Source organism: Brienomyrus brachyistius, chromosome 1 (assembly GCF_023856365.1).
Source record: "Brienomyrus brachyistius isolate T26 chromosome 1, BBRACH_0.4, whole genome shotgun sequence".
Lineage (NCBI taxonomy): Eukaryota > Metazoa > Chordata > Actinopteri > Osteoglossiformes > Mormyridae > Brienomyrus > Brienomyrus brachyistius.
Window position 1 is genome coordinate 26,329,074 of NC_064533.1, and position 12,407 is coordinate 26,341,480.

At 47.4% G+C, this 12,407-nt stretch overlaps 1 protein-coding gene across 1 annotated transcript in view; it reads right to left on the reverse strand.

Moving 5' to 3' along the window:
- The window catches only part of gli3 (GLI family zinc finger 3), a 138,578-nt gene that overhangs the window by 87,091 nt on the left and 39,080 nt on the right, over positions 1-12,407 (reverse strand). Inside the window, exon 3 of the mRNA XM_048971884.1 lies at positions 3,804-4,013. Within this exon, the coding sequence (XP_048827841.1) occupies positions 3,804-4,013 (210 nt within the window). The remainder of the gene's footprint in view (positions 1-3,803; positions 4,014-12,407) is intronic.

Here is a 12,407-nt window from a genome sequence, read left to right on the forward strand (position 1 = left end):
CTCGCCCTCCCCTCTACTCCCCCAGCGCTGAGGCACGCAGCAGACGGCGGGGAGGGGTGGCGGTCGGTCGTCCCCCCGGCGAGGGAAGCGCATGCAAGACGGCGTTTATTCTCCCTGATGAAAGGAAGCGCGGTGAAGACGTGCTTTTCCACATCGCCCGCGGCAACCCCACAGCAACACTGCCCCAGCAACACTGCCCCGGCAACACTGCCCCGGCAATGCTCAAGGAGGGGCTGAGGACGATTCTCTCCTCATACCTCTCAAGGCAAATCAGCTCTCATCCTCAAACCCTTGGCACACCTTCCCTCCACCTTTGGAGGCCACAGGGGGTCAGAGTCAGGGGAGAAGTGGAGCAATGGCGCCACAGGGGGGGGCACTGGTGAGAGCTAGCTCCCCAAATGATTGCCCCAAACCGAATCCCCCTAAGATGCTAAAAAGTATTAGCTTATTAGCCTGCTCCACCCATGAAAATCTTGTCACTGGTCATCAGATTTATTCTTGTAGGGACACTGGTGTTTGGGGGATGGGTGCAAGTGGGATCTCTGGTATGCGTCCCGTCTGATGCCTGCCAGAGGATATGCCTCTGAGAGTTTGTTAGCCTCATTCGTTAGCTTCATTCATTAGCGACTCTTCACATGTTTGGTTTAGCAGAGCGGGATTGCTGGGCTTAAAGGTCAGCCTAATAACAGCTGAAGTGAATCTAACTGCCGGGATGAAAGTGGCGCAGCCCAGCCGAGCAGCTAACTGCTAAAACAGTCTGATGAGCAAAACTCCATGTAGTTCATTCATACAAACACATGCTAGTGAGCGAACCTCAATGTAGCCCATTCGTACAAACACACATTGGTAAGCAAACCTCAATGTAGCCCATTCGTACAAACACATGCTGGTGAGCGAACCTCCATGTAGCCCATTCGTACAAACACACGTTAGTGAGCAAACCTCCATGTAGCCCATTCGTACAAACACATGCTGGTGAGCAAACCTCCATGTAGCCCATTCGCACAAACACACGCTGGTGAGCGAACCTCCATGTAGCCCATTCGTACAAACACAGGCAGGCAGTTTCTGGGAAGCCATAATTCCACAAATACCGGACCCCCCAAAGTCCAGGTGAAGGTTGCAGACCTTCACCAGAACCCTCACCATGTCCTGAAGGGCAAATCTGAAATTTTAGGAATCGCTTCTCCACATTGCTGGGGCTTCGCTGCATTGTCACCCCATGTTTCTTCAATCAAAATATTCATAAACTGCTTTTAAATGAACTGTTTGGTAACGGCATCTCTGACATGTCATTGCTAATATTGGCAGGTGTGGAAGACACAGAAGATTCCAGGATCTTTTAAGGTGGGGAGCATAAGACCAAGTCATAATTCATACGTAGGGGCCAAGAGAATCATTAGTCAATGATATGTTTTGAATCACATATTTGAGTGACAGGGATAACAGGGGAAGGAGTACAGAGTCAATCAGCTGGGGACAATGCAGCCTCTGGCCCCGCCCCATATACACTCTTAACAGATAAATACAACATCTACTAATCAGAGCACATCGCTTACAGATTCAGGGACCTAACGACACGTTCACACGTCCGAAGAATCCAGGTCTCAGAAACTCCTTCATCCACTCTCCCGCCTCCTTATCCACTCTGAGCCGCATGTATTAGCGTCAGCGCTAAGCAGGATATTAACTCTTATCCTCTGTTTGCAGAATAAAAGCTCTTAATTCTTAGTCATCGTAACGATTTAGCAAACTCTTTTAAAGCAGCTTTTATTCCCCCCTTAATGCCTCCTACTCTATGCGTTAGAGTGGGTGTAAAAATCAAGGTAAACAAGGTGTCGCTCCACAAGCTTCAATGTGAAAGGGAACAGAGACAAAATGAGAGATTTGCAAACAGCGGGCCTTGCCAAAAATCTACCGCCCTCCCCAGCCCCACCCCATGTATTGCCATGGTGACGCAGCGGCCAGGTGTGGCGCAGGATGCAGGTGCCATGGCGTTTAGCCGCGTTACGCACTGACAACGCAGCGGGGGAAGAGTAATGGGATTTTGGTGGCCTTGCGCCGGGGCCCCCACAGCCTGCTAGCGCAGCACAATGGCAGGCAGCCCCACTTCCATCACACTCGCACACCTGGGAGAAATTTAGGAGGTGACTGGAGGGTGGAGGTGCCGGAGCTGGGGGGGTTGCCACGGGGAAGGAGGTGTTTGTGAAGCCAGCGAAGGAGGTCAACATTCTTCACACCTCAAAGGATTCTGGAATCGGATGGTGGGGGCTCTTTTTTCAAAAGCTTCGATTTTTTTAGGGAGGGAAGGTCTTGTGACCTCGCAAGGCTGAGGAACTCTGACCCGAATGACCCCCCCCCCCACCACCACCACATCACCCCCCATTCTGTCTTTGTCCGTTTAACGCCTACAACTGAAAACAGACGACGGGCTCCCCTCTGCTCTCACCAGGAATCTCATAAACTGCACCCTTGGTTATTCTATGCCCCAAGGACGGGGCCAAACTCTCAGGGAAGCTTCTGGAACCTTCCATCAGCTGCGCACATCGCTTCTAGCTTCCTGCGCCTGTGCTGAGCTACCGGAGGCTCCGACTGGGGGGGAAGACAGTCGGAGAGGCTGTACGAGTGCCTCCCAAACAATCCATCTTTTCCCCGACCAGCCCAAACTCCCCCTCCCCAACTGCAACCCTACCACTTCACACTTACGAAGAAAGCTAGTCTTTGTGATCTCGTTTTATTTTGCTGTGTTTCTTAACCCCTCCATCTCAGAGAGTGACTTTTTAATTTGACCCCCAAAGCCCTCTAACCTTTCACTTGGTAACTCTTGGTCACCCCTATGCAGCAGTGCCCCCTCGTCACAGTCAGCCACGGGGACATGCCTGATCAGATGTGGCAGACCTGCTGAGCTGGCCCAGCTCCATAATTGCCCATAATGCTCGGCTCACGACCCAAGGCTCTAAAGACACAACCCGCTTGCGAGTAACCTTTTCAGAACCGGTGGCCGGCGATGCGGAGCGCTGGCTAACGAGCTAGCTGACGAGCTAGCTAAACATGCAGTGCTGCGGTAAATGGCTTTCATTACCTCCGGCGGATTAAAAAACACTGTCAGGCCCAATTCGCGGCCAACTCAGTGAAACTAAACAAGCCATCACATCCAATCCCCCCCCCCCCCCCCCCGCCATAACTGTTTCTCTGTCTTTCCAACTGTATCATTAATAGTCCAGGTGATTTGTCGTGGGGGAGTGGGGTGTTTTTTATACCCGCCCCGATGAGATGCCCACACAACATCACAAGGAATTAAGGAGTGTCGGCCACAAACTCTACCCCTAACTTCCCTGTGGTGGGTTATGGTGGGGGCCTTACTCAGCTGTTGCTCTGCCGCTTTCATGCCCTTCAAACTTTAACCAGTCCCTGAATGCAGCCCCCATCCCCCCCAGCCCTTGGCATCACCTGGCCGGGCAGGATGCTGGGTAAAGCTGTGCAAAGACAAATGACAATAAGAGTAATAAATTGTAAACGCCTCTGTAGCAATGTTCCTGCCACGTCCTTGAGTCCCGCAATCCACCTGCGTGGTGCGTGCAGAGGGGCCGCCGAGAAGGCGGGGGACTAGGGGGCAGCACCTCCCCTGACTCACAAGGACCTGGCCCCAGTGATGGATGCTGATACAGTAGCAAGACGTCGCTCGAAAGACCTTGGTAACGACTGTCATTAACAATAATGATAATAATAATCATTTATTCTGAAAACAGTCCTCCCTTCCATGCTTCCAGCAGCCTGCCAGAGCACCCACCCAGGACACTCACGGTAATGGGACTCGAGGTACTGTGGGTCCGCGAAGAAGGCACCCCGGTAGGGCAGTGCGTGCTCGGGCAGGTGGGGCAGCGAGCTGTGCGTTTCCTTCTTCACCAGAGGGGGGCGCTCTTCGGTGGACGTGGATGGCTCCTCACCCAGCTTGGCGCCCGCCATGGCGTTGCGGCGCTCCCGGTGGCAGGGGGGGCCCGGACTCTCATCTTCTGCAGATAAAAAGGGAGGAGGGTCACTTATATTAGCATGTCACATCTGCACGGCGCATCTGTGCTATATACCAACACTGCACTATTGTTCGACATCATAAACTGGGAAGAACATCAATGTCAGACACCTGCGTTGCAAATCTAGACCCAAACAGCCAAAAATGATCTGCAGTTGAGTGAACTGATAGCATTATTATACATACAACAGTCAGGTAAACAGATAGCATACAGGGTGCCCCCCCCCACCACTGCTTTGTACCCTGTACCCCTGCTCTAGGTTTCCTGTACAACAGATGCAGCATGCAGTGCCAGTGACTCAGAAGGAAGCACTGTAGGCTCACACATGCAAAGCCAGTGTGATTCCTCAGCTCAGTCTGTGCATGTGGAATTTGTTTGTTTATATGTCATTTGTATGGGGGGGGGGGGATGGTGCGATCAGAAAGTCCCTGGTTCAAATCCGCAGAGTCAGCAGTCAATCAGCAGACTGAGCAAGGCCCTTACCCTCCCAGGTCTATCAGACCCCGCCTTCTCAAAAACCTATGTCGCTATGTCCCGTAACTAAGGCGGTAGAGAGTGGAAACTTCACAGAGGGTGCAATACAGCAAAGATGCTGCCCCATGCAGAGCGCACCAATCACAGAAGCCCAGCGACTAGAGGGCGTCACCACACTAAATGAGCACCTGCCGCTCGTATCTGCAAACGCAGACCCAGGCAACAGAACTAAATTCACCAGTGCCAATTTTAATCCGCCTGACTGCCGTGAACCGCCGGTTAACTGGATTTCCACAACCAATTACCCCCAGATTGTTTATTTCACAAGCATTCGGGTTGGGGGGAGGGGAGAAAAAGATGCCCTTGAGAAAAGCTGTGTTCAGAAATTTGGGGGGGGGGGGGGGGGTGGCTAAATGTGATCCCGACATTCAGCTCGCACCAAGTGGATGCTAACGAGCAGTAGCCACATGCTAACCCGACCACGGTTGAATGGAGTTCCACTCCCCCATTCAGTAAACCCTCGTGCCAGGCTCCTGCCGGGTGGGCAAGCAAGTTGGGCCACATTGCCATCTTTAATTTGGGGGGGGGGGGGAATCGTGCTGCGGGTTCCCATGCACACCTGCAGCCGCAAGCATGGTGAGTAATCTGTAAAATCCAGCAGGGTTTGGACCCCTGTATTAAGCCGTGCCAGCTTACGGCCGATCGCTAGAGGGAGGGGCGCGCTTCTCGACATCAGGCGAAAGGAAATTCCCGAGCGCCGGATCTTTCCGCAGGCTTACGGCTGTTAAGTGGCCCCCACGGGTCATATCGATGTCCCCGGTCCACACCCCCCTCTTCTATCATAGAATTATCTCTGCTCAGGTGTTACAGGAGCAGTGCAGATCTCCTGGGGTTTCGCCCGCATGCCGTGTGTCTGTGTGGATGAAAGCGAGGTAGGATTAGCTGCTGAGCCACAGTGGCAAGGCCGCACCCTAGCCAGTGTTAACAGGACTGTAACACCGCTGGAGAGATGCTTACAAGCCAGATCAGAAGAGCATCTCCCAACGGCCAGAAGCCCTTCTTAGGGTCCAAGTTCATATACATCTTCTGAGCTGATCCACAGAATGAAAATTGTGTAATCTAGTCTGAAAGGGTTGCAGAATGTCTTTTCATTGACTTTTTGTCATAAGGGTCAACTGAAACACTGTATTTAACTGTGACAATAAAAATCCATGGCTCTCATACACTAAATGTTGTTTCACTTCACTATGTTGCATTCCAATGGCTACAATAAAACCCACCAATTCAGGCCCTCATCTCGGCCCTCATACAATTTTACAATAACCAAGGCTAAAATATGATGTAATTCTGTAGCACCAGTGAAAATAATCCTAATATCAAAACTCAACACCTTTAACACAGATTACCACAATATTATATAATCCACCCATCCATTCATTTCTCCATACAGCTAATCTAATAGAGGGTCACAGTATTATTATTTAATATGATCTTTAGATCATATAATGAAGTCTTCGATTTCTATTTTGGTCCAAAGCCTTTCCTTATAGTATATTTAAGCACCGATATGTCAGAATAAAGAATATAAAGAGTCAGAAGAAAATAACATGCACTATATAGAGCAAAAAGCTACGCTGTCACATAAAAATCGATCCAAAGGTCTTTTTCAGACATCTGACTCTTGTGGAGCCGTTACATAAGAATCCGTAAGAAATCCCTAATTATGGCAAGGCAGCAATCTTCTCAAAGACAGCACAGGGGGTGATATCTAAATGTCATTGACGAAAAGCTGCGTCTCCCTCCGTTAAAAAATGATGGCGGCGGTTACGTTATAAGTATTTAATCCAATACTGCACACCCTGTGATCTTATTAAGGGAATAATAGCACTTATACTGTAAATCTGGATTAATAGGTCTACTCTCACAAACCGCAATATTAACATAAAGGGATTTCACATCGTATTCCTTGCACGGATTTAAGGAAGTCGGCGGCTGCAGCGGCAACTGCAGAGGAAGATAGGCTTTGTAACTTCAGCAGATCCGACGGGCTCATTCTCCGAGAAGAGGAGACCAGACACGCTCCATCTGCAGAATTCCTCAAGTGCACAAGAGCGGGAGCATGACTTTCCATTCAATAGCCCGAGTATGGGTCAAGTTTGTTTATAAAACGAGGGCCATTCTCAAACAATTTGTCTATATGGACTTCCTTGAATGTTCAAGAACCTTTCTTTAAGCGTTCCTATCTTCAGAAAATCCCCCTACTCCAGCCCCCCATGTTGCCTAGCTCTCCACCTCTAAGGAGACATCTCTACCCTGGAGTTCTTTTTAAAACAAATAATACATCCCTGAATCCCCCTTTTCCTGTCAAAGGAAGCACTCGGCATTCAGGCCACGGGATCCTGAAAAGCCGTCCCATCTTGTTCCCCCGTCAACAAGTTTTTTTCTTCCTGACGAGAGTCCATTCGGACCGGGGTTAGCACCGAGGGGACCAGCATTACTCCCAGGAAAAGCTCACTCGCCATGGCAACGGCAGTGGGCCCCGTGGTAAGAAGGTATGCGAGAGGTCCAGCTGGCAGGAGGAGACAGCCAACTGTAGCCAAGGGCCAGGAGAAAGTGGTCACTTCACTGAGCTCAGAGCCTAAGGTACGCAGCAAGCATGAGCGATGGACTCCACACCTTCTGCGTGCCTTGAGGCTCCACCACATGGTCCAAACCAGCAGGCGAAGCATTGGTTTGATTTGGTTTCCATGACATTTCCTAACCACAACAAAGCAGAAGGCAAGAGGTATGATCTAGGTATTATCTGATCTTTGCAATTGCGTGATACGTTTTTCATTTCCTAAAATCTCTACTGTACTTTTACAAGCTGACACAAGCTGACCCAAAACCTGTTTCATAAGCATTATTTGCGCTGAGCTCATGATGACAAGTATATTCTTTTTAATTCAATTTCTCCTGCATTTTTTTGTCCTTTCTCATGGTTCTTGGTAATGGAATCTGAAGAACCACAGGAGAGAGACAAATTTAAGGCAACATGGAGCCTGAAGTGGTGCCTGCATGTCTCTCCTGGCCATCAGGCAGAAGGTCTGTCTCTTGTTTACTCCTGCTGCCTGGCCTTGCCCTTCTTATTTCACGTCCACCCACCCACCACCCCAGAGTAAAGGGAAAGCCCTCAGATCTGCAGTCACGCTCTCAGCACTCCCCCGGCAGTCACGTTTTTTGGTTTCTCCCAGGGTCACTGCAATCAGCTCCCCCCAACGTGACACTGACCCTCCCCCCATCACCCCCCCATTCACTATTCAGCCCTTGCTCTCTCGCTATAGAAGCCCATAGGCAAGTAATTGTTAACGGGAGCCCCAGTCACCCCATCATGCCCCCATCCCGTTACGCCCAGCATCCTACAGGAGGACTTATTTGGTTTCACTCCAACTTCCAATGGTGCCATAAACCTCAAGAAGAGTTGAGTAAACAACTGCTCAAATCATCAGGCAAACAAAGACCCCCCCCCCCCCAAATGTTGACTTTAGCAAGTGTCTGTTCTTCTTCTGCCACAGGAAGAAGCCACCGCTTAACCTTTCGATCTTGTTTGGCTAGTCTTTGTTCTTCTGATTTACTTTACTCCACCTTCCTCTCCAAGCTCTTTCAGTTCCTCTTAATTTCAACTCTTACACGTCGTTGTTTGCGTGTCCCCCATGTGTTCTCTGACCATCGGAGTCTCAAAAGAACAAACAAAAAAACTTTTCCTGTTCCACTGCCTCCTTGCCAATCAAGGCGTTACTCCCCCAGCAGTGCTGAACTGGGGCTGAACTTCTGCTCCAAAGTCAAACAAGCAAAGCAGCGGATGAAAAATTGAACTCAGCAGCATCTTGGCAACTCTAGCTATCAACCTCATGAAGCCTTATGACTTCTCTTTCTTCCTTTATTTTTTTATTCCTCTTTCATTTCAACCTTTTTTCCCATGGTTGCCCGAACCAGTGCTTCACCAGTTTACAGGTCTATTCAGCCCCCACACAAAAGCTTCAGCCTAGACCTTGACCGAACCAAGAGAAACATGCTCCAAAAAAAAAACGCCCTGGTCTCTCTATGGTGATTGAATTTCTTAACATCTTTTCAAAAAGCAGTTAAATGCCTGGAGGCGAGAGGAAGAAACAGCCTAATGGTGGATTGGGAGAACTGAACAAATTTCAGAGCCCTTTCCTGCTTGCTTTTGAGGTTGAAAGCGAGCTCTTGCCTTTCAAGTTTCAAAGTCCTTCTTCCTCCCGCAGTGTCACAGAAGGATTTGAAAAGAAGGTAATTGTGCTCACTGCCGTCCTGATCAGAGCGCACGTCCCGGCTCTAGTATTTCAGAATCTTTCTCTCGCCGTATAATGGAGCTCGGGTCCTCTTCCCCGGCTCCCCACCCCCCGCCCCCAAGCCCACACTCATTAAATTCTAATGCCTAGGTTTTTTTGCTTGTTTTTTTTCCCCTCTTCCTTGAGGTCCGGGTCTCCGTTGTAGAAAACCGTCTGGGTTTCTCTTAAAAAAAAAAATAGATTGGTACTGAACCGCAGACAAAGTTAGTCTGAGAAAGACAAAACAGGTAAGCATAAAAACAACAAAAATGGACGGTAAGACACATCAACGTGTGGTGGAACCAGGAGTGCAGCTTGAAATTCTAGGCTTCCTGATAAAATGTCACCTTGGGCCCCCCAAGCCCAATTTTACATATAATTCTAGATATTCTCTAAAATGCTAGCCCCCTCGATTTTGCCGGGGTATCAATGCCCCTACTGCACCCAAAACATCCAAAACCTCTCATCGCGTACAAGATGATGACCCTCTGTGACACCTGGGTCCAGACCTTTAAGGTCCTTGGCTCCTCTCGCTGATGGCTTTTTGAAAAACTTTTACCAAAGTTAACAATATGGTTCCTGCTGGCCACTACATTTGGCTGGTATTCCAAGCCTTTTATCATAAAGCATCATTACATGTTATCACCATCCCTGGGTCCATTTACTGCCAGGGCATGATGAAGGTATCGATTGAAAAATGATTTTAGTATGAAAAGCTCATGGAGGATGCGCCACTTCAAAAAAGCTCCTCCTCCTGGGTAATCATTTCCAAAATTCTTTTTACTGCTGACCAAGACTCCAATTAGCAGACACCAAATTCCACTTCCATGGCCAGAGTATATTAATAAGATGATGTTACAGTTAACTTGGGAGAGTCAAGGGCTGGTACCCAATTACAACTAAGGGTACCACACTCTCAGTGCTTTCAAGAAATGGGGAGATCATCTATCAACCGACTACCACAGGCCTTTCTCAGCAGAAGAAAACCTTGAGGGGCAGGACAATGGAGTATGTCAGCTAAGCTCAGTTGTACCTAACTTAGTCTATGGGACATACCTGCCAATCAACGAATTATGAATGAATCTGCAAAGCATTCATCTTCTATATCGCTTGTCCTATACTGGATTGTGGAGTAGCATCAGATGCAAATTTGGGAATAACCCAGGATGGGCACCAACCCATCTCAGGGCACCAACCCATCTCAGGGCACCAACCCATCTCAGGGCACCAATCCATCTCAGGGCACCAACCCATCTCAAGGCAAACACACAATTCACACACATGTTGATACCTACGGACAATTTGGGCACTTTTCCACCATACTTTCGTCACTTTCCCTTTTCCATTGACTTCTGATCGAGTACCAAAACCAAAAGTTCCAGTACCTAAAGTACCAAGACAGCTGGGGTACTTTTTTGGTACTCTTTGCTGGAATTTGCAAAGGCTTTCTTTGTCGATTAGTTATACAAATAGCCAGCTTTTGAAACACGATACAAATAGTGTCATAAAAACTCAGAAAACAGCTATAATTGAAGAAAACGAAGTAGGCCTAATAATAATGGACACATGGAGAAATGAAGAGACCCAAGCTTTAATTGTGAAGAGACCCAAGCTATAATTGTGCCCTTTGGCAACTCCAGTTTACCTTATCATGTTTTTGGAGTGTGGGGGGAGGGAACTGAGGAAATCTGGTAAAATAATTTGTCTTAGAAATGAGTATTTGCATTGCATTACTGTAATCAGACAGTCAATGAAAAATTCAGAGCATCAACCATTAAACCTAATAATCCTCCAGACAGAGCTGATTTAGTGGCTAAAAAACTGACCACAACATTTTCGATTCCACAGACGGATAACTGTAGTTGCACTCTCCAGCAGGGCAGAGAAATGACAATACCCCACAGTGCAGTATGATGCAACCTGATTTGAAATATTTGATTAATTTAAGCACTTCAATCAAGCATAATACATCAAGAACTCAGCTGGAAGGATACATGGGAATAAATGAACAGCAGTTAGAAATCTAGCTTTCCCACGTTTTTCATGTTTATATTTATATCACTGCAAAATTGTGTGCAATTTAATGCACTTTGCACAACAGCATCTGTTAAACAAACATTCATGCCTTGAACGCAATTTAGCGAGATCTTTTTTCTAGCCTCAAAGCGAATACTGTACCGCAGCCCAAATCTAAATACCGCCCCTAGCTTATCTCAGAACCACCCCCCATCCTCAAAGTCACTCAGGCCAAGAAAACTTCCTGTAGTACCACTAATGATGGGCAGTTACAAAACTTATTGAAGGAAAAACATGCCACTGAGTCATTTCCTGTTCAAAATTAAGATTTTGAAGCCTCCCCCCCCCCCCCCCCCCCCCAAACACACTCCTCAAATGCAGTATGGTTCTGTTCCCACTCATGGCTTCGTGATCTGCTCATTGTGGCTTAGAAATGCAAAGTTCTGGAACAGATTGGTGATGAGGGGGTGGGTTCTGCCTAACCATGAGTTACTACTGACCACTCCATGGCATGTGAGTGATCCTCTCTTCAGTGTGGTGCCATGTGACAAAACACAAACAGCCACAGGCTAACTGGAGTGTATAGCATATGTTGTCTGGCCCTGATCACTGCTGGATAGCACTGAGGAGACAAACGTCACGTAAGAGAGGCAACTAGACATGACAAAATGGGTAAAATTATGGGGGAAAATTGTGACTTCAATAAATGATAATAAATAATACCTTAGCACTGAATCGTAACTTGAACTTAGGGATGGGCCAATCCACAATTTTTTTCAGTTCCGATCTAATTCCAATACACAACTGTCGATATAGATTCCAATATATATATATATATATATATATATATATATATATACACACACACAAAATTTAAGCTAGTAAATACAGATGAAAGATGAATGCCAAGAAATCTTTAATTAGGCTACTAGAGACATACATAACGTACTGTTCCATTTCGTTTGTACATCTTGTTTTAAGCATTTTTGGGGCATTTGTAGTTCAGTATGATTATGTTCCAAGCGAGTATATGCATGTGGCAAATGCTTAAAATCCCCCACAATTTTTCTCCCACTTGCAACAGTGTTACTTACGCTTTGTTGCGATAGCAGCCCGAAATACAACAACTAAATAAGTATCGAACATGGATCGGTCACATATGGCCGATACCCAATCTGTCAAATAGGTCTGGATCGGCGCCAACACCATTCTGAATATCAGAGCAGTGCATCTCTACTTTAGGTTACTACAACCATTCTGAAAAAAATTCTCAACATCAAAAGGAAAGAATCAAGCATTACATGATTTGAATCAAGGTATCATCTGAAAGAAGCACAGGATGAAATAATTGATGTAGATCTCGAATCTGAATCTTCGCTTCAAGACTTGACACCTAAGAAGAACTTTGTTGACATCAAAAGAGATGGTAAACACCATTTAAATGGTGACGCCTTCTTCTCTTCCGGAACATCCCTGGCGCCTGCAAGCCTTATTACAAGGTTGTGCAATTAATCGTGTTGCATTATTTACAACAAACAAGCACAGCCACCTGTCA